Below are 27,366 nucleotides of genomic sequence, written 5' to 3' on the forward strand. Positions count from 1 at the left end.
TTACAACGAGTAAAATTCGTTTTCATTAGGATTCGACAATGGCACATTGTCAGTCTCGACAACAAGATCAACTACAGCGCATTTGAAGATTGAGTGCACGTGACACATCCGCTGGAAGTCAACATCGTTTTCTATTGGACAAACCGTTTTATATCCATCGGGTGTGATAAACTTCACCCTCACGAGGGAAACTTCGAGACCCCATCGCTCACATATCTCAGCTAACACCAACTCCCAAGAAGTCTGAGCCGTGAACATTAGCACTCTTCCCTCCCCGTTGTATCTAGCAATACCACAAAAACTCTCCATAATTATCGGCCGAAAACCAAATCGTACAAACCAAATGAAAAGAAGAACAAAAAGAAGAAGAAGAAGAAGAAGATGTACAGAACAAACAGCAATCAGAAAGGCAAACAAAAAAGTGCACAGTTGTATGCATAGAGGTTAGACTAGACGTGATGTGATTGGGCGGTATTTTTCCCTCCATCCCAAGGGCAAAAAAGGAAATATATGTCACTGTTGCGAGGAAGCCATATTGTCATCGCTCGAATGAAAGTTCTCACCTTATCATGAGTCTCTGTTTAAACGTCAAGCTTTTATGTTTAAACCGATACATATAGTGTTTAAATTAACGGTTAACTGTTTAAATATATTCTATATCATTTAAATAATATGTAAACCGCTTAAATATAGTGATTTAACTATTTTAAAATATATGTTATTGTTTAAATTGAATACTTTCACTGACATCGCGTTGAAGATGGGTACCTCCTCGGTCACTGTTTAAACATCTTTATGTATTTGCTTAAACACCGTTGTCATTGTTTAAAGAGTAAATCGATTATTGTTTAACTTTTTGTTTTGTTTATAATGCCGTTTTTTGTTCTTAAATTGTTTTTACTATGTCTCTGTTTAAATTTCACAAGTTATCACAAGTTGACACTCAAATAAGTTTGTTTGTTTAAAAAATTTAAACGTTTACAATGGAGAATCTGATTAAATAGCAGAAGTTCACACTCAAATAAGCTTGTTTCATTTAAAATAAAACATTTACAACATTCACAACATTTACAACATTTACAACGTCTTCTCAGACCTTGGACACTCGCGAGTCGACCCTCGTTCGTCTATTAAGATTTCGGTTTGACTCACCAAGTATCTGTACATTCGAATGCTCACGGTGGTTGCATAACATGCGCATCAACTTAAACCTGCACAACGTAGAACGCAACACATTAAAAAAAGGTTAAGCAAACACATTCATAAAAACGTCTATTAATCAATGCATCATGGTCTGACTTAAGCGAAGATCCTGAGAGTTAAACACAGAAAGTAATATTTGTACACTGACGAAAGGTTCTTAAACGGTAAGAACAATTCTCAAGTGATAAATATCAACTCCGTCTTAAAGGATGTTTCATGGTCTTCCTCCTCTAGAGAATCCTCCGCAATCACGCAATAATTGAAAACTTTTTTTTCTTACCCAAGTCGAAATGCCGCTTAATTTCTTGCGCGTCATCCACCGCTGGAGAATCCTCTGCATTCAGGCAATTGTGCGGGAATTTCGACTTGGGCAAGAAAACATAGTTTAACTTGTAGCGTGATTACAGCTGATTGATTCTGAAGATGAGGAGAATCATGAGACATCCTTTAAGATGGAGTTGATCTTCGAATTTTCGTCTGACTCCAGCGAATATCATACACAAGAAGCAGATGAGGAGGAGGAGAAGGATGAGGACGACGAGGAGTGGTTGTCCATGGGAAGGGTTCTTCCTTGCCATTTATGGTGTGAAGTCGACAAGCAGGTTGACGCTTCATATCCGAGAAAAAAGTGAAACGCAACGAATGGGTGTTCGGATATTTATGTTACCGTGCACAAGAATTAATGCCGTCATTAATTCTTATGCACGGGATACCATAACCTTGCCACCTGCCACCTGCCACCTGCCAACACTTCAGTTCAAACGAAAAAGATCAATATTTTACGCAGAGACTTTGAGAATTTACACGTTAATATGAATAGTTAAACAGTTAAAGATAAATTTAAACGGAAACGACAATTATTAAACATATTTGTAATATATTTAAACAGAAAATAGTAAATAGTTAAACAGTATTTAAAATATACAAGTAGATAACCATAAACGAGAAGAACTTTACAACGAAATGAACTCGTTTTCAGTAGGATTCGACAATGGCACATCGTCTGTCTCGACAACAAGATCGACTACAGCTCATTTGAAGATAGAGTGCACACCAATTAAAATGAATAGTTAATATGAATAGTTAAACAGTTAAAGATAAATTTAAACGGAGACGACAATTATTAAACATATTTGTAATATATTTAAACAGAAAATAGCAAATAGTTAAACAATATTTAAAATATACAAGTAGATAACCATAAACGAGAAGAACTTTACAACGAAATGAACTCGTTTTTTTTTACCAATCCGATGGAAATCAACTTCATTTTCTGTTGGAGAAACCGATTTATATATTTCGGGTATGATAAACTTCACCCAGACTCGTTTCCTGAAACAGATTTACATCTATCATTACCACAAATGAGCTGCCATAATAAACACCCGCAGAATGGTCAAACTGATAGCAACGAAGAGATTCTCACCGTATTACGAAACCGGCAGCACTGAAGTCGAACAAACCAAATGAGGAGAAATGAGGAGAAGAGCAAGATGTAATGCAACTTCTAGGCATTGTCTCTCAGAAACCAAGCAGAAAGCCCTTGAAAAGGTTGGACATGATGTGATTTGGCGCTTTTTCCCCACCATTTTTAAGGGCAAAAATGGGATTTCACAACATGGACTCATTTGAAATGAACGTTAGGGGGTAAAAGGGAAGTTAAACACTAACGGAAGGGTTGTCCTGGGTGTGTAAAAGTAGGAAGGGGGTTTTTGGGAAGTTTTGAAAATTACGAATGGTGAACAGTAATTTTCCCTTTTTTTTTTAAAAGATACCTTAGTTTTTAAAATTGAAAAATGACATGTAACATGTCTTTTACTTAAATTTGAAAGCCCATACGACCCATCTTTCAATTAAAAAAAAAGAAAGAAAACGTATAAGAAAAAAAGAAAAAAGCCAACCATTCTTTAGGGCCCATCTCGTAATTCTAGTTAAAAAGTTGGCCTAATATAACCAGTGACAATTTTGACTTTTAAAACCAAATAAATAAATAACAAAAGATATCTAGAAAAATGATCTTTTATTTAAACAAATCCTGAGATATTTAATATGTACAACTTTGATTGGTAAACTAAATATGTATAATATATATATATATATATTAATGTATATTTAATATGATGATTAAACTTAGAATAACTTAAGTGCATCATTACCTACTTCCTTTAAGTTCAAAAGTCAATGTTGCACTTATACCGAATATGTTTTTCAACAATGTTAATGATGTTTTAGATCAAGGTCAAAGAGTATAAAAGCTTTCATCTTTAATTCATAAAGTCAATAAATAATAACTATTTTAAAATAAAAACAACAACTTCCATATTTTGGTCCATAAAAATTTTAATTGTGGTATAATTCTACAAAATATTATTCCCTAAGATTATTTTTATTTGTTCATTTTACTTAATTCACATATATATTAAGAAAGTCCAATTGAAGTTAGCAATCTAAAATTTATAAAAAAAAATTATATTAACTTTTCAAGATTATCTTTATTTAAAATATGAGTTAATAAAATGTGTAGTTGAATACAATTTATTAGAAATTGTAACAATATATTAAATATAAGAGATAGATTTATAAAAACAATATTTAATGCTTCATAAATTTTCTAAATAAACATATAAAAATATAAAAATGACCAAAGAAAATCTCTAAAATAAGACAAATAAAAAAAATTTTCAATTCAACCACTAACCGTCAAAGGATTATAATATTAACTTTTGTTTGGTTGTCAAATTTGTCAATACAATTCAATAATATTGGTAATTACTTATTCTCTCCATTACTTTTTAGGGGACTTTTCTCTATTCCTTTTTACTTGTCACATTAGAAATTTTGTACAGCATTAAATAATTTTTTTTTAAAATTTATCTTTTAATTTAATGTATTTGTATAATTTTCAATAAATCACAATCAACTAGCATTAAATTATATACTCCACAATTGGGGTTTTAAATAAAGGTAATTTTGAAAAATAATAAATTTTTTTATAAAATATAGATAAACAATTAATTTTAACTAACTTTTTTTAATTGGTGTGAATTAAGTAATGTGACAAGTAAAAAGAAACGGAGGGAGCATGATGTAAAAACCGTTTATGATTTAATAATAACAATAATAATAATAATAATAATAATAATAATATAAACTGTAAACATCCTTCAGTGAAGGTAACAATGTTTAAAATTTGTGTTCTTCTAACAACAGCCATCAGTTTGATCTTCAAACCCTACTACTCTTACATATACAGAGAGTGCTAAAGAATCAATGTGTCCGATGTCGATTCGGCCTCCTGTGTTGTGAAAACTAAACTAAAAGACTGAATGACCAAATCGATTTGCGGTGGTTTTATTTTTCGTGTTTGCTACCTTCCTAACTCAATTTTTTCTACATACCGAATGACCGTCGGCGATGAACTCGTGGCCATATCACTAAAACTTTACGGGGCGATCTCTTTCACTTGCATTGGTTTTCATGCATCTTCTGATCCGAAACAAGCTCTAAAACCAAGCTCTTTAATCGCTTCCCCGCTTTCTTCTGCTTGATAGCATTGATGTCACTCCAACTCGAGCATTGATCATCTGCATTCTCCCCATTCTGTTCCTTGCTCAATACTGAACACCACTTCCCAAGGGCCACACCGTTCGTGGGGCGTTTCAGTATCTTCTGATCAACTACCTGAAGTACCGGCTCATCCTCCACAAACCGCCTCGCAAAGGCTGCTCGGCTCTTTATCATATCCTTGTAGTTCGATTGATTGAGGAAGAGCGGATCAAGCTTTGGAGGGTTGTCCCAGATGAAGTACCTTAAGTCATTGTTGACGGTCGTATTTTGAAATTCAGGGGAGTTGCAGATGACAGTCTGGAAATACGACTCCATTGCATAGGCGACATTCGTGAAGTACATTAGCAGTTTCCTGGGAAGGTTATCCCAACTATGCACACAGTGCTCCAAGAAAGGTCGGCTGAGAATCATCCATGGAGAACCTATTGTGTAGATGGCACAGAAAATACTTTAATATTTGCATCTTATAACATGAAAAATTCAATTAAGCTATTAATTCCTTGTAATATCTAAGCATCTCATCAACGAACCAACTCACTATGATTATTACTTGCTAATCACTCACTTTAATTGGTTTAAAAGAAGGTAATAAGTGTACATTAAGTCACCGAACTACACCTGAAAAACAAATTTGAATATAGAGACAGAATTCAAGGACGATATTTGTGCCTTTGCCTTCAAAGAACTAACTCACTAATTCATAACTAAAACTAATGTGTAAGAGCTTAGAAGCTTCTTCATACTTGATGTTTTCTTTTAATGCCTTTCAATGGCTTTAGACATTGTTCAGGTTAATACAGATACCACCTGGACATGCAGAATTCCGTATTTCCATAACATGAAGTGGAAATTAGTCTGCTTTAGAATAACAAAAGTAACTGAAGTAGACTGAAGTTTTTAAAGTCTTTTCAAGAGTACCAACCTGTGAAAATCTTGAAAGCTTCAGGAGTTGACCTTGTCTCTGTAGCAGTAAAACTATGGGAATTTCTGTCCAGATAAAGACTAGGGTCCACAATAATTTTATCAAACCTCTCATACCTGAGTGAGTAAATTTCAGCTCGCGTAAATAAAAAACCAAATGAATTAAGTATAAATACATTATCTGATATCACAATTAGTCCTTACTCTTTCCATCCAAGGTCACTTGTGTGATCGATGAAGTTCAAATCTCTTGGTAAAGAGGAGAACACATAAAGCAGGTCTGCACAACAAAATGATTTTGATACATCAGAAAGATAAAAGACAAACATAATACATCCTCCCAACTTTACATCAGTCAAACCCATAAAGGAACGAGGAGAGTAATAATACTTAATGCTGGAAAACTCATGATGGCTTAACACGAATAATTAAATCATAAGGCATTAGGATTTTTTTTAAAAAACAAAAAAACAAAATCCTTTCAGCATCAACAAAATCAGAAGGCCATTTTAATTCACCAAAACAGAAAATTGATGATTTCTTCAGAAAGACAATAAGAGATGTTAAGAACTCGTAATCAACAAAATCCCACTATGCCTCTAATCAACTAAAAAATTTCAGTCTGCCTAACAAATGTTTAACAGAAGTCCATTTGCTTCCATTGGAGGTAATAAGACAAAAGAGATGTTAAGAACTCATAGCCTAATCATCATTAAATAATAATATATTGGAGGTCACCTGAACAAACCTCTAGGCACATGCAAATAATTCCACAAAGATAAGAACGTGTTACAGCATGTTAGTGTAAAACAATGAATGAAAAATTGAGATTAAAATATTGAACATGATTCTGTGAGCATATTGATGCCTATTTCTGGATAGTTTGGTCCTTCCATGATATTTGATTTGAATTATCAAGTGAACAACTAATAAGATTCTGTAACACAATTGCATCACAGAGCTTATATAGAAACACGGTATGGAATATGCAAGAACAAACAAGATGTCGGAGATCGAACCCTTACCATCCTGAGAAACAAGTGGATAATCCGAGGAACTTAATGTTATAAGCCAATCCCAGTTTTTATTGATCCTGAGCAGAACAGCAGCTCCATGAAGTGTGGCAGCAACTGCCGATGGCCCTGTTCGATCAACAACATATGTTTTGCCCACAACATCAACATTCCTGAAAGATACAAAAATCTTTTCAGACTGAACCAGCTGTGCCAATTCGGTCCTCTCAGAAACCGAGGACCCTGCATCAAGATGCAAAAGGTAGTGGTTCCTCGGGTGATATACCGCCTTCAATAGCCTCAAAACTTTTCGAACCTCACCACCAGTGCCTGAAATCCAATAAGCGAAAACCGGAGGATAGCCTGGACCCTTTTGCAGGCCTGTGCTCACAGCTTCAAACTCTTGCCCGACATCCCAAATTCCATCATTACGAGAGTATCTAAAGAGAACTACCAAGATAATGGCAGCTACTGTAAACGCCATAGTAGCAAGCCATGGTGACAATTTGAACAATCTCATTTTCATTCCTGACTAATTATAATTCAATGCAAAAGTCCCATACATCCAACTTCTGCAAAAAACTAATGAAAATTGTTCACTGGAACACCACAAATGAAGGGCCTTCTCCAATCCAATCAAACCAATATCATGAAAAGCATGAGCACAAGATTTTTACCTTAACAAACAACAAGATTATGCTGTGATCTAAATCCACCAACCAGAACTTTGTCTTCAATCCAACTTGCTAAAGAAAAGGAAAAAAAAAATTTTAACTCGCCAAGATCCCACCTTTATGCTTTACCAGTCCAACTCTCCAACCCAAGAATCACAAATCAACAACAAAAACAGGACATGCCCAAGATGACAAAGATTGAACTAAAAAAACTGGATCCACAAACCAGAAACTTTATAAAATCCAACCAAACCAACACCAAAAATCAAAAGATCATTGGCAATGTAAGACAAAAACAAGGGGAATCAAGGAAGTCCAACTGTGACGAGGACCTCAGCCTTCAAACAAACTTTTCAAACATACCCCAATAACCAATATTCCGGATCTCTTCCTTGTTTTCCCAGGGTCAACAAATAGGAAGGAAATCAAATGGAAAAAGGAGCCACCTTTCTGTTCAAACACGCAAGAGAAAGAGCCCCAGCTACAAGATGCGGACTGGTTTTCCTTCACGAATCCTTCCAAGACGAAAACTTTGGGGCAAGGAGGAGACCATCAGGTTGGAATTGTATTGAAAAATACATAAGAAGAAGGAGAAGAAAGGGGGCGCAATTGGGAAGGGAAAAAAAGAAAAAGATGGGATCTTTGGTATTGGGAATGTATGAGATTTAAAGAGGAAGAGAGAAAGGGGAAGAATGGAGCAATGGAGAGAAATGTTATGTGAATCCTGGCTAAAATTCACAGAGGCCATGAGAGAGATAGAGAGAGAAAAAGAATAGGAAGCCTGGACCCATGCCCATCCATCAAGAGAGAGAAACAACAGGAGTCCTTTGAGCCTAGTTAATGTCTGTTTCTCTTCCTTTTTATTATTATTATTATTATTATTATTATTATTATTAGTAAAATAACAACAACAATAACAAAAGAATAATACCAACATCAACCGTCTTTTATCCTATCGATACCAGATCCTTTATGTAAAATACTAATTTTAAAAAAATTTTAAATTTTAAACTTTAATTCCAATCTGAGACAATGGTATATATGTTTGTTAAGTTTATTCTATACCTATATATAACACTCATTTATCATATTTTTGTTAAAAAATAATAAAATACAATACCAACTGGGTGAGGTTGGATACATAAATTCTTCATCCATTTCTTTTTTTATTTAAAGCTAGAAAATAAACCAACCAAGACATGTCACTTAAGAATTAAAAATATGCATGAGAGAATTGAATATGGCATTTAATTCCATTTTATTAGAGATTTTCTTAAATGGTTTTTTATATGATATTAAATTGTCATATCAACAATATGTAAAATTGAATTTTTAACAAATATTAAATTTAAAATATTTTAGACAGTGGGTGTAATTTCAAATGAGATGAGAGTCATATGTGAAAAAAAAAGTATTCCTTTAATAATGAATGATAAAATTATCATTGTGTTACTATCAAAATTTGGTTCAAATAAGTTTGTATTTACTTATGTAAGCAAGTAGTTTTAAATTTAAATTTTTATATATATTAAAAAATTGGCCATTAGAGAAAGAATTACTCTTTTGTAAGGCTTTTAATATATCACAAGAATTAATTTTATTGTTTTTATAATGTTTTCAATTTTTCATCATAATTTATTTTAAAACTAGATAGATCAAAGATTAATATATATATATATATATATATATATCATTCTATTAGCAATGAAATTAAACTAATTGTCCAACGTACAAATCCACAATGAAGTTGAGGATAAAAGTGTATTTATATTGGGTCTAAATAGTGAAAACTATAAACTAAAAATATTTTTATAAAACAAATATGCATTAGAATTAAATGAGTTTATTTTTATATTAGTAGCTAGACATTTTAGATTTAAATTTCACTCTAATTAATTTCTGATTTTCTTTAGAAATAAAAAATAAAATTTGCTAAAAATTGGGAATATAAACAAGCTATTGCTACTTCTCTAAAGAATATGAATTTTTTTTGTTCATTGTTTTCTCATCTTTGTGGTCTTCTCTTTGTGTTGTTCCTAATAAATGAATACTAGAGTTAAATGAGTCTTTCCTTGGATTAGTAGCTAATATTTTGGATTTGAATTTTAATCACATCAATTTGTGTTGTTTTTCAAAAAATAAAAATGCAGCAAATGTGGTGTAAATCGATTAAAAAAAACTCTACAAGGAAAAATTCCAAAAAGAGCTCATCTAAGATATAGAAATTCGCCATAAATTTAAACTTATATTGCATATCATATGATATCGTTAATTTTTCTTTTAATAAAAAACGCAAAAATTAAGCAATTTAATTAATGCAGAGAAATCAACATGATTACCATTATGTTAATTTTATTTTGGAGTTCTAGATTTTAATTTTAAATATATAATTATATAAATTTTCCTAAAGCTAAATGATAAAATAAATACACTCTTAAGTTCAAAGATGAAAATGACTAAAAATTTGTAATTTATAAATGAAATCAACATTCGTGACTATAACAATTTTATTTTAATTTAGTTTTTTTCCATAAAATTACATATTGGACGTAATAAAAAAATACTTTTATATTAAAAGAGATGTAACTTTTTTTTTTACCAAATAGAAAGTGGCCCGATTAACTTCCTCTTTTAAAATTGGTTGAAACAAATGACTTGTCTATTTTTTCTTACATAAAAAAAACTCTATGAAAAATATTGAAAATCACAAAAATAGTTAGTTCAAGATGGTGATGCTTGTTCAAATAAGTGTTCAAATGTGTGTTGACAAGCAATACTTGTACGTCTCTAATTGATAGCTACTTAAGAAATTTAATCTCTTTGCATAAACTATTAATATTTTTTTAAAAAAATTTGGAAGGACATGACCTAGAATATTATGATTATATTTCCTTTTCTACAAAAATTGAAATTAAAAAAAAAAATACAAATGACTTGTGAGAGAGAAAGGAGTTGAACATAAAGGTATTGTCGGCAAAAAAATTTAGGCACAGTAAGACAAACTTGATTTTGAAAAGATATTAGAAAAGTTTTAACATTGGACTAATTTTTGAATTTTTTTTATTAATATTAATATTCTATTGAAAATAAAAAAATATTACTTCAGAAAATAAGAAAAGTATTCTAAAATTAAAATATTTCTACAACTATTTGAAATTTTAAACAAATGAGAAAATATTTCGCAGCATAAAAGTCAATAATAAATATAAAAAAATTGTTAATTAGTGAGCACATATATAATTAAACAATTGACAAGTTACATACAATTTTTTTCAAAACCCACATTAATAATTAAAATTACAACTCATGGAAATTATCATTCAATTTTTTTTAAAAAAAACTCAAATTTTTGTTGGTTAAAACTATCAACTAATTTTAACTGACTTTCTTAATTGGTGTAAATCAGTTAAAGTGAACATATAAATAAAACAAGAGGGAATATGTTGTGAATAATAATATGTTCATAACCCCAGCATGCAAATTAAAAACAAAAATATGAAGACAAAAAAATACCATAATGAATATTTTGGGAGCACATGAACCAAAATAAATATTAGGACAAAGTATAATAATAAAGAACAAATTTTTATATCTTGGGACGGAACTTTTAAAATTTTCTTTAGGCCAATAAATATAAAAATATTTGCATGGTGAAGAAACTTCAAAAATTTCTTCTCCATTTTCAGTCACACCACTAAATATAAAATTCAAGTGCATGCAACCATAAGTCCTAAGTTTAACTTCAGCGTTTGTTATTTCGTATTTAATTTGGTACAATGAAACCAAACATCACTTGGGAGTTGGAATGAATGCAGCGCGTGGACCTTTTCATCAGAGACAATGAATATTCAAATCAGCGTAAATGCTAATTCCTGAACTAGTCATATTAATTAATGCATTGAAATCAAGGCCATGTTCTTAATTTATAGCGGACAACCCACCCTCACAGTTCATTGGAGTTAAGTTAGTTGGTTAGTTGGCTTGCTTCACTAAATATAAACACCTAATAAATGTAAACCCTCCGGTCTGTTTTAACCTATCCCATTTTAAATGTTTTCTTTAATTTTTTTTAATTATTTATTTTTAAGATATTATAAATATTATTTTTTTAAAATGTACTTCTATAGCTTTTTATTAAATTATTTTCAATAACATATTTTTTAAAATATATTTTAAATAACAGTAATCTTGAAAAATTAATATAATTTTTATAAATTTTAAAATTACATACTAATTTTAACTCACTTTATTAATCTATGTGATCTAGTTAAAATGGACAAGTAAAAAGGACCGAAGAAATATTTTACTTAGCAGTAATGCTATTTTTGGTTCTTCAAATTCATTTCGTTTTCAAATTATTGAATATGATCATTATACAATACTTATATTTTATTTTTACATATCAATTTTCATCATGTGCTTCTACAATATTTAATATATATATATATATATATATTTTGCATCATCTTTTCTATATTTTGCTTGATGTTAATTTTCACCTTTATAAGTTCAAATTGTTTAATACATTCTGTATATTGTTTCCCTTTTTATTTTTGTGTGATTAATTTTTACATTTTTTAAAGTTTCAAATCTTTTTTTTATTTTTATAAGCATAATATCATAATTTATTTCTATTTTAAATGACACTTCGATTAGAAAAAATTAATAAAAAAAACTATATATCTTGGATCATATGCCAAGTGCTAGCTAGAGTAATTCTAGACGACAAGAATGAGTAGAAATTAATAAGAACATAATGGATATTTTTTTTGAATAATGTAATACAAGAACAAAATATAAATGATAATTTCTCTTATTATTATTTTTAATTATTTGGGTAAATAAATTCTACAAATTTATTTATTTATTTATTTTGGTCTCAGTGCCAAAAGCAATGCATCAAATCATAGACAAAAACATTTGATAAAAAAACAGATGCACTTATATTAGAAACATAATTGGAATAACAAATAGATAACTAAGTAAATAGAAAAATAAATGTTTAGACACAAGTGATTATTAGAAAAAATAAATTTATGGAAAAAATAATTTTATAACTTGTTTTTTCATTGTATGTTGAAAAGTAATATTTTATTTATTTACTTATTGATTATTTAACTGAGATATTTATTTATGTCCCTATATTTTCAAAATAATTAATATATAGTTATTAAAATTATTCATAGTTGCCTGAGTTATAAAAAAAAAAAAATTATCAGCGTGGATGAAGACATCATCAACCACATGATATTTTTAATTTTAATGTTTTTTAAATATTACCGTAGGTAATGCCATATGTCAAATTTTTGATATCATGAAGTAATCATCAATATAATATTATTTAAAAAAATAATAAAAAAATTTGATACTAAGCATGTGGCTTAACAAGTTAGACATGCATTTAAAAAAAAAAATAATAATAATCAAAATGATAATATCGCATTGTACTCAGCGTCTCAACAATCACATATAAAAAAATGTTACATAAATAAAATAATATTAAAAATAAATTTCAAATTTCATAAGAACTGCTCTATTTTATATGTAAGATTAGTACAACATTTATTGTTTTTTTAGTACCATCTTACAATTTGAGTTGTTATCTAGAAAAATTAGAAAAAAAAAAAAAATACAAAGATTTAAGGTTAGATTGGTAATTATGGCAGAGACATTAACCATTTGGAGAAAGTCTAATAAAGCAATGAAGTCCTTCATCAAGTGATTCAAATACACTGAATCTGACGCTGGTAGCTAGTACGCTTGTATTGAATGCTTGAAATTTTGAATTTAATTATATTAGACTAGTCATCACATGTCACTTGTTTGGTTATGCAAAATAATTTAAAATAAAGACCAAACAAAATAAGTTTTTTTTTATTTTCATTGATACATCAAGAAAAAAAAAATTATTTATGTGAGAAAAACCTACCAAGCCCTCAAGCTTTTGGATATGACATCAATATTTTCAGAATAAAAAAGTCCATCTTTGTGACAGCTTATAATTTATTTTTTATAAAATAATATTTTCTTGCTCCATTCTTTAATATGTTTTTGTCCCGTGCTTGACTTGTCTCTCAATAGTCTTGTCTTGATGAGCTCACCTTAGCCCGAGGAGCTGCATGAATGGGTGCAAGCTCCAGGATTAGGCAAGCTCACCCAGGTCTCATGGTTGTTTATTAGGGCCGAATAAGCTTCAAAGACAGGCTTGCTCCAAGGTTAGGCTAATGGAGCAATTGCTTTAGGTCACAACATTTTTTAAGGCCTCATTTTTAGAATTTTTTTAGTAATAATTTTAATTTTAAGACATCATTTTTAGATTTTTTAATAATTATTTTAATTTTAAGGCCTCATCTTTAGATTTTTTAATAATAATTTTAAAAACTTACAATTTCGAAGAACTCCCAATAATTATTATAATACAAAAGTATTTTAATTTAATATTTAACCAATGCAATATAATTCTAGCTAACTTTTAAAATTTAAAATAACACAGTAAAATATTAAATATTTTTATTTTGATGCTTAATCTATCTCATTTCTTCTCTAACAAACTTTTCAAAATTATATTTTGACCTATTGGTTTTTCTCATGCATTATTTCTCCAAAATTAATATAATATTCATTTTTTTTTATTATAAATAAGAGTTTTTGTAGTTTTTATAATGTTATATTTTTATTTTTTGTGAATTTTGCGCACAGATATTTATTAAAATAAAATTTAAATAAATTTTTTTATTAAATAAATTCAAAGGTTTATTCTAAAATTTCACTTTAGGTCTCTAGTTAACTTAAGCCGCCTATCAAAGAGTACAAGTTTGTCTAGGCTGGGGCCTTTTTTGTGCTGACTCATTGGCAGCCCATGGAGCTCTCGAGATCAAAGTATAATTGTAAATTCAGAAAGTTAGGGGTGAGTAGCATATGTAGTTTTAAAAATAGTAGGGATTGATTTGGTATAGAAAGTTTTGTAGGGCCTTTTGAATGTGTTGGAAAGTTTATAAGAACCTTTGATTCCTTACTCTTACATACATGGACAAAAATGTCATTTTATTTTAAAAACAACACACACATATATATAGATTAAGTTTGTTATTTTTTCTCAAAATTTCACTAAATAAAAAAACTTAAATACCAAAAATCAAACTAATTGAAAAGTAATGTTTTTTATGTCATGTGCAATTTTTTACATAAATGGACAATTTTACTCATAAAATAAAAATTACAATCACGACAATTCCAAATCGATAAACTATATGTCATACAATAAAAAAAAAAAACCTCTATTATTATTTTGCAAAAAGTTGAAAGCTACAAAGGTTTTTTTTTTCACTTTTCCCTATTTCTTATCTCAAGAGTGCTGATACTAGTGGAAAAACATAATAAAAACAAAATCAAAGAAAACTAATCTTCATGATTTTTTTTTAAATAAAAGTTGTAGCCGGCTTTATTTAAAAAAAAATAATTAAGAGGGCTACGTTTGAAGAAGCAGGATTATATGAAATGGTGACAACACGTCAGATTATATCCCTTACAATTATAAATCACCAACATCAGACTAAATAAGGTTTTTAAATGACGTGGATGACAAGTTGGCAACCATGTCATCCCGTTATTCTTTTTATAAATTTTAAATTCAAATAGTATAAATCTCTATATTTTTTAAATTTTAAACTCTACCTAAAACCCTAAAATCATATGCCCAAATACTATAAAAACTATGCACAAAATTCTAAAGCCTAAACCCAAAACCCTAAATAGTAAACAGTAAACCTTTTCCGGGGGTTTTCGATTTAGCATTTACATGTTTAGTTAATAAAAAAAATTATTTTTTTTACACAATTAAATTTTGATGTGGCAACTTATGATTTGAAGGGATAAAATACTACGTGGTGTCACCGTCTCATTTAATCCTAATACACGTTTTTCTTAAAAAATAAAATAAAATAAAATAATCAAGAAAGACAACTTGAAGTTTGTTTCTAAACAATAAAAAATCAAGAAGCCGGCCAAAACATAGCTAGATTGGTTACTATCTTTAAAACTAAGATGTTTCTCAATTTATTTTTATTTTTATTTTCATTTTCATTTTAACTTGTTTTTTTTTTTTTGGAAAAGGAAAAGTTCGGACAACAAAACATTGTGACTAAGTTATCTTACAAAATGCTACATTATCATAATTCATCAGTTTAAAAGCATTACAGCAATTCATTTTGAAACGTCAACAAAAAAACAAAAAACTTAAGATCAACACCTTTGTTTCTTTTATCTAATTTCATTTCATTTCAGTTCAAAAACAAAGATAATTTTCCACAAATCACACAAAAAAATTTTCAAAACCACAGGCCTCAAAGCTTGGGATCAATCTGCTAGTCCTGCAGAAATCAGCAGAACAAACTACATTACGGTAAGACATCCTACAGAATTCAACAATGGTAACAAATATCATCATCAGAAATTACAAATTCTTATTTCCAATCATCACAAGTTTCAATTCGAACAACACATGCTCATCATTGCAGCAAAAACCAATACTGGATTCATGCAATGATGCGAACTTTGGTATGCATAAAGTCACCTTATCTTCTGCTTCTTATTATGGTGTTTGCTTCTCCTCTCTTTTCGCTTTTTCTTTTTTGACTTGTCCTTCTTCGAAATATGTTTTTTAACATGATGTTTCTCAGAAAGGAGCGTATCACCTTCACTATCTGTCGAGTTGTGAGAATCATTGAGGTGTTCTTTAGTTTGCATGAAAGATGGTTTTTCCGGCCCGACAATGCGCTTTTCCCACTCTTCTTTCTCCCTCACGTCCGCAGGCAGCAAAAGCCGCTCATTGTCATTCAATGATGTAGAAAGATACGGACCGGGTTCATCCATCCTTGAACCTATGGCACCTTTACCTCGCTTTCTTCTGGGAAAAACAAAATAAGTTGTTTGTCAGAAAAACAAACTTTAATAAGAAAACCAATGACCTAATCAGATACAGATACAAACACATGACAGGAACAAAACAATGATTGATCAGAGTGAAAGAACAGACATGTTTTTTGGCAAAACAAATGCTGGTTATGATATCTGCTTTGCATTTCAATCATAAACTAAGAAAGTATTTTATCAACTATGAGTGTAAAACTAATGTATTGCGTGACATACACTAAAAGACATCTGAATAATTATCCTCTAACCTGGAGTGAAGGAATTTCTCTATTTCCTCATCCTGCATCCCATCTTCGTTGGGGTAAGAATCTTCATAAGCACGTTTGCTTGATGAACATAGGGAAGCAGAATCTTTATCATTTTCTTTTTGTCTAGATTTCAATCTGGAAGCAGAAACTTTATCATTTTCTTTTCGTCTAGATTTCAATCTGGAAGCAGAAACTTTATCATTTTCTTTTTGTCTAGATTTCAATCTGGAAGCAGAAACTATATCATTTTCTTCAGGTCTAAATTTCAATCGGGAAGCACAAACTCTTTCATTTTCTTCATGTCTAGATTTCAGTCTTCCTTCTACATGTCCATTATAGTGCTTTTCTGATCGGGGTCTGCTACTATTTTTTGATATGTCTCGTGGTCTAGAATCCAGCTCTAGCTCTTTATCACGAGCACGCCACATTTCACTTACTTCAACAGCTCTGTTAGCTGCAAAAGAACTTCCAACAGTAAGCAAATCAGACATCCCTTCAACAGTTGATTTGGATTTACAAAGAATGTACTACAAAATGACTTGGCTTATCTTCCAATTTGGGTTTATAGGAAATACTTCAAATTCACCAATGAAGATGAAAAGGGAAACAATTTTACTTAATTACTCCCCAATGAACGTTTTTGAGCCCATAGTATACACATCAATCTCAAAATCTTATAAGAGATTAATGGCAACATACAGCTCTTCACTCTTCAGAATTCTCTCCTAAGAGAAAAAGGTTTAAACTTTGAATAATTTTCTCATATATAATTTCTACAATAAAGAAAAGGTTTGAAATGATGGCATAAAGAATAGAAATTAAAATAGCTAGTTAGGCTATTCAACTAGAACTAAAAAGTGTTATTCGTCGTTGACAGGATATCAAGTGAAGGGCCACTTTTACCCTTCTATTGGATCCTACATACCATGGAGATAATCGATATTACCAGATGAGTAGAACTTTACTTCTGCGAAGGACTTCAAACTTTTGCATTCCACTAGTAAGTGTTTGAACAAATGTTAAGAAATCACCCAATGCTCGTTAAAGATAGAAAGGACTCTTTAAAGATGGAAAAAGCCAAGTCTACAATAAATTATCAAAATCCCAACAATAAACATTTGAAATATAACAGGCTTGTTACAACATGTTAACATATTTATGACATGAGTATCATAAATAGAATTCCAAGTCAGAATGTTTTGAATGAGTAAACATCTAAAGATTTAAATAACATCACAGAAAACTCAACCCATCGTCTTACAGGAAGCCATATAACCATTTTTTTTTGTGTAAAAACAAGATCAGGCCATGTACAATGACAAAACAAAATGGAATTCAAAATAGCAATCAAAGTAACTACTTGCCTTGTTGAACTCCAAGAACAGTAGCTGTGAGAAAGCGGGAATTTGGGCGAGCCCTTACATTTGGTTTGAGATAAGCATGAACACCTTCATTTTCAGCCTGAAGCCTCAATCTCCTCGCCTCTTCCATTAGCATGGCTGCAAGACGATTCTCTGTTTCTAGATCCATTACCTTTTGGCAATGTAACCTAGTGAGATTTGAAATGCTTTGAGAACAAAAATATAAGCCCTGCATTCAAATAGGAAAGATTGGACTGAAGCATATGTACACAATTCAAGAATAAACCCACGTTTGCACAATCAATAATAATGAAACCGAAAGGAAGAAGCAACAGAAGAATAAGAATTATGCCCATTAGAAATTCTTGTTATTTTTATAACTATTCCCTTGTCTTTTTTCATAGAGATTTGAAAACTTATCTAAGCAAAGTTTGACTCCAAATAGGGAAAAAAAATATTTAAAGTAAAACTTATCTAGAATTACAGACTTAGTGATAAATTCAGCTTATCATGGAGTTGATTGCAAAACTATGTCTAAGACCTAAAAACGTATGAAGTTAATTCTTGAACAATTTCTAATCCTATACCATGTCAAGTAATAATGGCAACCCCATGTTCTGCATCACTTATAGAACCTAAAGCAATTTGAATGGATTTGATCGATATATTTTTTTTTTATAAAAAAGATAAAAGAAAAAGACAGATAGTCTAAAGCATGAAACATCTAAAAATCAAATCTTTTATTGTCCGAAGACAAATTTGAACCAACATGAACTCCTTACAACGCTAAAACAATCAAGGGGAAAAAAGAGTATCTATACAAAAATCTAGTAAAAATCCCCAAATTCCACCCAAGAACCGATTCCAGTTTGACTTTTCCGTAGGAAATATCCAAAATTGAGGCTGAAAACAATCTTTTTCTCTCTTCATCTCAATAGACTAACGCATGAACCTTCAAAAAATCAAATCCTTTATGGTCCAAAGATGAGTTTGAATCAACATGAACTGCTGACAATGCTACAAAATCAGTAGGAAAAAAAGATAGAAAAGTAAAATCTATAAAAAAATCAACTAAAATCCCCAACTTCCTATAATAATCCGTTCCAATTTAACTTTTCGAAAGAAAATATCAAAATCTAGGGCTCAAAATAACACATCAAAAGACAAAGTAAAAAAAAGGGAAAAAGAGAGCAAGGGAAACATGGAGTAAAAGATTGCCTGAAAAAGAGAACGCTGGCCTTGATCGATCTCGTCTTCGGATTCCGGCGATGGCCGGCGTTGGCTGCCGGCGGAGAGGATTTGGGTTTGATTTTGGGGGAAGATCGAAGATTCTCTTCACAGAGCTTTGTCCAAGCAAAACATAATTCTAATAATTAATACATTTTCAAGTAATGGGCCTACAAGTTCGAATAGATTTCGATTTGGGATTTGAAAAATATATATATACGAGGTTGCCTAGTCTAAGAACTTTCTTTTATTCAAAATGTACATATATTTATTTGGACCGTTACATTTCAATCCACCGATATTCATTTGTTTGTATACGTTTTTTTTACCCGAGATAAATCTGATTTTCTAAAAAAAAAATAATAATAATTATATTCAGAAAAAATTGAATGAAATTCAAGATTTAAAAAAAAATAAAAATAAAAAAAAATGATAATGATCCAAATATTAAAAAAATAAAAAAAATCGGATATTCAAATAAAAAAGAAAAAGAGATAATTAAAAAAAATAAACAGAGGATAAATCCAAAAAATTAATAATCACTCAATATTTTAATTCCAAAAAAAATATATCTTTATCCAGAGATTACGATTAAAAAAAGAATAGATCGGATTATATATATATTGTGGGCTCCTTTCTTTCCACCCGGACTTTAATTAGGATTGACCGGATAAAAAGCATGGATCACAAATCAAATTTTAATGTTTTGTAGATTTCAAGGGATTGTGGGTTCATGACTTCCATTAGGGGCAAGCCCCTAGTGTTAATTACCCTGAACATTATCACAGGAACCTCCGATTAAGAAAATAAGTGTGAAGAAAGAAACAGATTTTGACAAATAAATTTTATTCATGAATTCATAGACTTCATTGAAAGTACAAGAAGTTTGAAATTTAATTATCTTGACACAACAATGATGGTAGCATTTCATTCCCTTCCGACTATTTCGCCGAAAAGCGCGCTTTGACTTTTGTTGACTTTTAGTCTTCGTCAACGGTTGAAATATGCATCTTAACATGATTTAGAAACTTATGAAGTTGTATCTTGGATATTTGGATTTGTATCTTGGACTTGATTTGGAACTTGATTTGATTCTTCATAAACTTCGGCCTTCAGGCTTGTGAAACTTTTTTGCAACTTGTGAACTCTCCAACGCTTTATCTTTGAGGTTGTTGAGCTCATTTGTTGATTTATTTCTAACTTGGAACTTGGAACTTGGACTTTGAACTTGCATCTTGGATTTGATTTGAAACTTGATTTGATTTTTCATAAGCTTTGGCTTTCATGCTTGTGAAGCTCTTTACAACTTGTGAACTCTCCAACGCTTTATCCTTGAGGTCGTTGAGCTCATTTGTTGACTTATTTGAAACTTGAAACTTGGACATTTGATCTTTTGCATCTTAGATTTTGATTTGGAACTTGATTTGATTTTTCATAAGCTTCGGCTTTCATGCTTGTGAAGCTCTTTACAACTTGTGAACTCTCCAACGCTATATCCTTAAGGTTGTTAAGCTCATTTGTTGACTTGTTTGAAACTTGAATCTTTGATTTTGCATCTTAGATTTAATTTGGATTTCAAGCTGTGAATTCCCTATGTCGATGAATCACAAACTTGGTTTGACCTTCCATAAGCTTCGGCTGTCATGCTTGTGAAGCTTCTTTTTGCAACTTGTGAACTCTTCAACACTTTAACTTTGAGGTTGTTGAGCTCATTTATTGACTTGTTTGAAATTTGTGTCTTGTACTTTGAACTTGCATCTTGAATTTGATTTGGAACTTGATTTGATTTTTTATAAGCTTCGGCTTTCATGCTTGTGAAGCTTTTTGCAACTTGTGAACTCTTCAACACTTTAACTTTGCTGTTGTTGAGCTCATTTGTTGATTTGTTTGAAACTTGGAACTTGGACTTTTTAGATTGCATCTTGAATTTGATTTGGAACTTGATTTGATTTTTTTTTTTATAAGCTTCGGCCTTCAGGCTTGTGAGGTTTTTTTACGACTTGTGAACTCTTCAACACTTTAACTCTGAGGTTATTGAGCTCATTTATCTTGGATGTTTTGAGTTTGTCTTGAATTTGATCTGGACTTTAAGTTATAGATTCTCTGTATTGAGGAATCGCAAATATGGTTTGGCTTTTCATGAACTTCGGCTTTTATGCTTGTGAAGCTTTTTACAACTTGTGAACTCTTCAACTCTTCATCCTTGAGGTTGTTGGGTTCATTTGTTGAATTTGCATTCTTTGATTTGATTTGGAACTTGATTTGACTTTTCATAAGCTTCGGCCTTCAGGCTTGTGAAACTTTTTGCAACTTATGAACTCTTCAACACTGTAATCTTGAGGTTATTGAGCTCATCTGTTGATTCATCATTTTTTTAATGCCTTGATTTTAATTTGATTTTTTTTCCTTTTTTTAGAATGCTTTGCTTTTGAAGGTCTTGAAATTTCTTCATGACTCCTAAGAGAGTCAATGGCCTCAAACAGGGTCCATGCGCTCAAAGAGAGTTTTAAGGGTTTCGGAATTTTTTTCATTACTCCTAAAAGAGTCAATAGCCTCAAACAGGGTCCATCAGCTCAAAAAGAGTTTTAAGGGTTTTTGAAATTTTTCATCACTTTTAAGAGAGTCAATGGCCTCAAAGAGGGTCCATCAGCTCAAAAAGAGTTTTAAGGGTTTTTGGAATTTTTCATCACTCCTAAGAGAGTCAATGGTCTCAAACAGGGTCCATCAGCTCGAAAAGAGTTTTAAGGGTTTTGGAATTTTTACATCATTCCTAAGAGAGTCAATGGCCTCAAACATGGTCCATCAGTTAAAAAAGAGTTTTAAGGGTTTTGGAATTTTTTCATCACTTCTAAGAGAGTCAATGGCCTCAAACAGGGTTCATCAGCGCAAAAAGAGTTTTAAGGGTTTTTGGAATTTTTCATCACTCCTAAGAGAGTCAATGGCCTCAAACAGGGTCCATCAGCTCAAAAAGAGTTTTAAGGTTTTTTGAAATTTTTTCATCACTCGTAAGAGAGTCAATGGCATCAAACATGGTCCATCAGCTCGAAAAGAGTTTTAAGGGTTTTGGAATTTTTCGTCACTCGAAAGAGAGTCAATGGTCTCAAAAAGGGTCCATCAGCTCAAAGAGAGATTTAAGGGTTTTGGAATATTCTATCACTTCTAAGAGAGTTAATGGCCTCAAATAGGGTCCATCAGCTCAAAGAGATTTGTCATCACTCCAAAGAGAGTCAATGGCCTCAAACCGGGTCCAAGAGCTCAAAGAGAGTTTTAAAAGGATCTTCAATAGCCATCCGCTTCCTTGACTGTTAAGAGGCAATGACGAGGCCCTCTAAAAGAGAGCAGTCGACATGCATTAGACATCACGGTAAGCTTAAGGGGGTCTTGTGAAATTACCAAAATACCCCTCATCTTCGCTAAAAATCCTTTTTTTCTTCTTTTCTTTTTTTTTTTCTCTTTTTTTTTGCATTTAGATCCTCTAACTTTTAAATTTTTTTTTCACATTTTATCAAATTTTGCAAATAAACCCCCAAACTTTCACATTTTCATATTTTTTCATATTTATTATTTTTTTGCAGTTAAACCCCCGAGCTTTCGTATTTTCACACATTTTCACATATTTTTGCATATATGTCCTTAATTATTTCATAATTTTTTTTCTCCATTGATTTTGCATAAAAGCCCAACTTTCTACAAATGTATTTTTTTACCACGACAAAGCCCTCTTTTTTTTCTTCTCTCTTTTTTTTCAAATAACGAACAATTACATTTCTAAGCATGTTTGAACTCAGCATGTTAAAAGTTCAAAAAAACTAACTAGAGGAAAATCTACAAGCCAAGGCATGAGATGGAGATTTTGATTGAGAAAACATGCCACCATGGATACATAAAAGCATGTTGCCACATATACAATTCATTACTCACTTAATCAAGGAGTGCATGGTTAGTAAAAGCAATCCAAGTTACGGATCCTACCATGGCATGGATTGACATGGGAGTGAATGAAGATTTTTTTTGTTTTGTAAAATAAAATCCAGACATTTTTCTTTATAGCATAGATGCAACCAGAACATGTATAAGCATATATATTTTGGATGGAACTCTATAAGAACATCTACCTCTTTCAAGCTATAAGCACTTGACGAGCTTCTCAAGCATGCCTCGAGATTTGTGCTGGGGTTATGAACATCATCTTGCTTGCCGTGGTGGAGCACTTGCCGTGGTGGAGCAATTGATCTTTTACTTCTTTTTTTTTTAAGGGAAACATCAAAATGCCAACAAGTCAATTTGATGAAGAACTTCATCGATGATCTTTTTTTTTATGATTGAATGTTGTCTCTCGCCATTGATCTTCTCATTGCCTCAGGATGGGGATCGAGATCTGGCATCGGAGAAGAGAACAAGCAATGAGGCTTCTTAGGTTCCCGCCGAGTGGTGGTGACGGCGGCAGAAGCCATATACATCGTCACCACCACCACTACGCTGTCCTCTGTCTTCGTGGTAGTGTTTGGAGAAAGAAAGAGAGAGTGGGAGAGGAACTAATAGAGCCGAAGGACCATTGTCGAACTCCTTTTTTTCTTCCTTCTCGTCTCTCTTCCTTCTCTTTTTGTTCTGCTCTCTTCTTTTTTTGTTCTCCCTGCTTTTTTTCTCTTCTTTCCCCACATATCCTCAACTCCCCTAAAAATCCTCGAACCCCGAGAGATTTTTTTCTTATTCCCTTTTTTTTAATTTCAAATTTTATTTCAAAATCACTTCTTATCCATTTCTTTTTTTATTTCTTTTTTATATTCTCACTCTTTTTAATTTTTGATTTACGTGACAATTTGTGATGCATGTTTTTTTTTTATTTATTTTTTCATTTTAGCCCTCATATATCTTTTTTATTTTTTTTACTAATTTTTTTCTTCTTTTTCTTCTTCTTTTTTTTTTTAAAGTCTATATAAACATATATATATATATATATATACACATAATAAATATAAAATAAGGAGGCGAGATAAATTTAAAGGATATATATATATATACTCGGTTGAGCCCCTAACATTCACAAGAGTAAAAACCGGATTAGTTTCTTGGGAGAGACTATGTAGATCGAGAGAGCAAGGAGGATGGGGTATCCTTAACTTGCAAACCTTTAACATGGCCCTACTGGGCAAATGGTGGTGGAAGATTGCCTCAGGGTTACACTGGTGTGGGGAGGACATTTTTCGTATAAATTACTTTAGTTTTTCCCCAATGTGGAACCTTTATCAAAAGCAATGCAGGAGGCGATCTTTCTTCTGGAATGGTATCTTACACGCCCTCCCTGCTTTTAGGAAAAATTTATCCTCTCTTGTTGGTAATGGGGTCTCCACACTTTTCTGGTTAGAGAAATGGGTAAAGGGACGCACTCCTGCGGACATTTGGCCTGATCGATTCCAAATTTCCCTTTTTAAAGAGGACACGATTAGGGACTTTATCACTAGACTATCTGATACTTCTCTAAGTGGCTCTACTGATTGGAACTGCTTCATTAATAACACTATGGAGCGCATATCAAATCGGAAGGATGAAAAACGTTGGTCTCTCACTGCTAATGGCCTATTCATTGTAAAATCTTTCTACAATTTTTTGAATGATGGAAGTCTACGATGTAGCAAAACTTCTGTCATTCTTAAGGGAGTTTGCCCAAAAAAAATTAACCTTTTCATTTGGTTAGCTTGGGATAACAAGATTCTGACACTTGAGAATTTATCCATGCGTAGATGCATACTACTGCAATCTACCACTGCGTGTTGTGCCATGCAGTGATGAAAGCTAGCGATCACCTTCTTATCCTTTGCCCCTTTTTCCATGCATATCCGGAGCTACTTTGGGCATCTGCTTTGGGGATTATTATCTTCCTAGGTCACTCAAGGACCTTTTGGGGAGACTGGAGGAACAGGTTGCCTAAATCTCGGCTTCCTCTTTGGGATATGCTCGTGAGAGCTATTATTTGGAATATCTGGATTGAACGAAATGATCGCATTTTCAATTTTAATTGTCTTCCGTTTGTCTCAATTATCATTAAAACTGAATGCATGTTCATTTCTTGGTGCAATGTAGCCCCTGAGGCAAAAAAGATGAAGCTTGAGGAGCCAGTGTCAAAGATCAAGAGAAGTCTGGATTTCCTGAGCAAAAGAGAGTCGGGGCAGGTTGCTCCGTCTTTGTCACCGACTACCCTGGGCGAGATCTAGTCTGAGTATGTTTGTACCCCCTTAAGGATCCCTCCTTTAGGGTTTTTTCTTCTCTTGCTTTTGGTTTGTTGTTTTTTTCCTTTCTTACCACCTCGGTGGTTTCTTTTGTAGAGCTTTTGGCTCATTCTTTTTGTTTTTTTAATGAACGTGGTTTATCCACTTTTTTTCAATTTTTTTCAAAGAGAACGGGTGCACGTGATCGAGTTTTTAAACCTCGGATAAAAATATCCGATTTTAAATAAAAATAAAAATAATAAACTCCAAAAAAAAAGAGAGATATCGGATTTTTGAATTTTTTTAAAATATTAAATTCGAGAATTAAAATGGATATAATCCAAAAAAAATAAAAATAAATAAATATGTGAAAAATTGTGAAGTTCAAAACAAAATATATGATAATGGTATATAAAAAAACGGAAAAAGATTGATAACGAGGATAACGACAATTAAAAAAATAAAAAAAAGGCAAACAATCCCGGATTTCAGGAAAAAAAACGAGTGAAGCAAGAAATGCTAACAAACAAAAAAAAATCAAAAAAATCGAGGAAGAAACGAAATAGAAAGGCCAGGAAGAAAAATAGAGGGGACGAGAGGAAAAAAAGGAGAGACCTTGAGAAAGAAAGAGAAGAGGGTGAAAAAAAGTACATTGACGGAGGAGAAGGAAAGAACGACAAACCGGGTGAACTAGGTTTGGTGATAGACAGGGGCAGAACCAAAGGGGCTAGTAGTTTTCTATACTTAAATTAATATATAATAAAATATTTGGGCACCTAAAAGTAAGGAATAGACTTGTGCTCGAGTAGTCAGTTGGCTTCTTTATAAGATTTGTGATTTTGACCCACTACGGTTCAAATCCTCTTTTTAAAAAAATACAAACTTAATATATATTCTTATTAATTGAATTATTGAAAATCTCTTATATTTCTTATAGATAACACAATTTTAAATTATACTTTATGTTATTTTAATATATGTATTTAATTTTTTTTATGTTAGCATATTATTCTTCATTTAAAATAATTATTTTGTTGGATTATTTATTTATTTATTTTTTATATTTTGCTTTTAGCCTTCAGCCCCTCCTATCATCGAGTCCTGATTCGGTCCCTGATAATAGAGTGAGGAAGATAAAAAAAAGTATGGATTGATAGTTGCCTCAGAAAAGACATGGATTCATTTATAAAGTCTTATATTTTGTGATACATACAATCCATAGCATGAACAGTCTCTTATGCGCATGCTGAATCATGAAGTTCCTTCCCTTATTCGCATGCAAACATACCCTTGGTTTCTCACTGGTAGATTAAAGTTTGATCTAACTATTATTATTTTCTCTGCCACGCTTGCATTATTATTGTTACAAGATGATTATACAATGATTGTGTTTGAGATCCGTATGTAGCTTGAATTGAATATTTTCTGGAGTTGTTAGTATTCATGATCCAGAGAAAAAAACAGTGTCTTATTTAATCCTTGTTAGAAACTGAGGTTAATTCACATTAAAAAAAAAAGGAGATTAAAGGTGTTTGTCATGGATGATGGAAAAATATTACATAACATGAATGAATTAGTATTGTATCACGTGAACCGAGAAAGTCATTCAACTTTTCAGCATGAAATAATCCGTTAATAGAATCGAATAAGTGATTTTTTTTTAAATTGTGAAGGCTTGGGTTTATTTGTAATAAAATTGAGGGAAGCATAAAATGCTAAATTTTGAGGATTTAGTAGCAAAATCCTTAGGGAAATGTGAAAGTGGAAAAGTTGGGGGTTTATTTAATCCTTGTTAGAAATTGAGGTTAATTCACATAAAAAAGGAAGGAAAGGTGTTTGTCATGGATGATGGAAAAATATTACGTAATATGAATGAAATAATCCGTTGATAGAATAGAATAAGGGATTTTGTTTTTGTAAAAAAAACTGTGAAGGCTTGGGTTTATTTGTAATAAAATTGAGGGAAGCATAAAATGCTAAATTTTGAAGGTTTAGTAGTAAAATTCTTAAGGAAA

The 27,366-nt window shown here is 31.4% G+C and overlaps 2 protein-coding genes across 6 annotated transcripts; both read right to left on the reverse strand.

The window, feature by feature from the left end:
- Positions 1 to 4,366: 4,366 nt before the first annotated feature.
- On the reverse strand, positions 4,367 to 8,195 carry LOC120279213 (beta-glucuronosyltransferase GlcAT14A-like). 4 transcript variants are annotated; one of them, XM_039286079.1, is made up of 5 exons: positions 7,382 to 8,195; positions 6,717 to 7,276; positions 5,896 to 5,971; positions 5,693 to 5,808; positions 4,367 to 5,192 (listed from the first exon to the last, which is right to left on the reverse strand). In XM_039286079.1, the coding sequence occupies exons 2-5, from the start codon at positions 7,228 to 7,230 to the stop codon at positions 4,663 to 4,665; spliced, it is 1,236 nt and encodes a 411-aa protein (XP_039142013.1). In that variant the 5' UTR covers positions 7,231 to 7,276; positions 7,382 to 8,195; the 3' UTR covers positions 4,367 to 4,662. The 4 variants fall into 4 exon arrangements, with proteins under 4 accessions (XP_039142013.1, XP_039142015.1, XP_039142014.1 ...); XM_039286081.1 differs by having other exon boundaries at positions 6,717 to 7,286; XM_039286080.1 differs by having other exon boundaries at positions 6,717 to 7,303.
- A 7,625-nt stretch (positions 8,196 to 15,820) lies between these two features.
- On the reverse strand, positions 15,821 to 19,336 carry LOC120278424 (protein FAM133). 2 transcript variants are annotated; one of them, XM_039285217.1, is made up of 4 exons: positions 19,137 to 19,336; positions 17,922 to 18,106; positions 16,558 to 17,011; positions 15,821 to 16,283 (listed from the first exon to the last, which is right to left on the reverse strand). In XM_039285217.1, the coding sequence occupies exons 2-4, from the start codon at positions 18,085 to 18,087 to the stop codon at positions 15,947 to 15,949; spliced, it is 957 nt and encodes a 318-aa protein (XP_039141151.1). In that variant the 5' UTR covers positions 18,088 to 18,106; positions 19,137 to 19,336; the 3' UTR covers positions 15,821 to 15,946. The 2 variants fall into 2 exon arrangements, with proteins under 2 accessions (XP_039141151.1, XP_039141150.1); XM_039285216.1 differs by having other exon boundaries at positions 17,922 to 18,147; positions 19,137 to 19,335.
- Positions 19,337 to 27,366: the final 8,030 nt, after the last annotated feature.

This window comes from Dioscorea cayenensis, chromosome 16, assembly GCF_009730915.1.
Source record: "Dioscorea cayenensis subsp. rotundata cultivar TDr96_F1 chromosome 16, TDr96_F1_v2_PseudoChromosome.rev07_lg8_w22 25.fasta, whole genome shotgun sequence".
Lineage (NCBI taxonomy): Eukaryota > Viridiplantae > Streptophyta > Magnoliopsida > Dioscoreales > Dioscoreaceae > Dioscorea > Dioscorea cayenensis.

Bases quoted from the DNA above. Each gene is read 5' to 3' on its own strand.
- LOC120279213 (XM_039286079.1), bottom strand. From the start codon at position 7,230: ATGAAAATGAGATTGTTCAAATTGTCACCATGGCTTGCTACTATGGCG. The intron at 5,972-6,716 runs GTAAGGGTTCGA...TTTGTTGTGCAG, and splicing joins TCCACTTGTTTCTCAGGATG to ACCTGCTTTATGTGTTCTCC. The intron at 5,193-5,692 runs GTTGGTACTCTT...TCTACACAATAG, and splicing joins AGCTTTCAAGATTTTCACAG to GTTCTCCATGGATGATTCTC.
- LOC120278424 (XM_039285217.1), bottom strand. From the start codon at position 18,087: ATGGATCTAGAAACAGAGAATCGTCTTGCAGCCATGCTAATGGAAGAG. The intron at 17,012-17,921 runs GCAAGTAGTTAC...GTTCTTTTGCAG, and splicing joins TGTTCTTGGAGTTCAACAAG to CTAACAGAGCTGTTGAAGTA. The intron at 16,284-16,557 runs GTTAGAGGATAA...TGTTTTTCCCAG, and splicing joins GAGAAATTCCTTCACTCCAG to AAGAAAGCGAGGTAAAGGTG.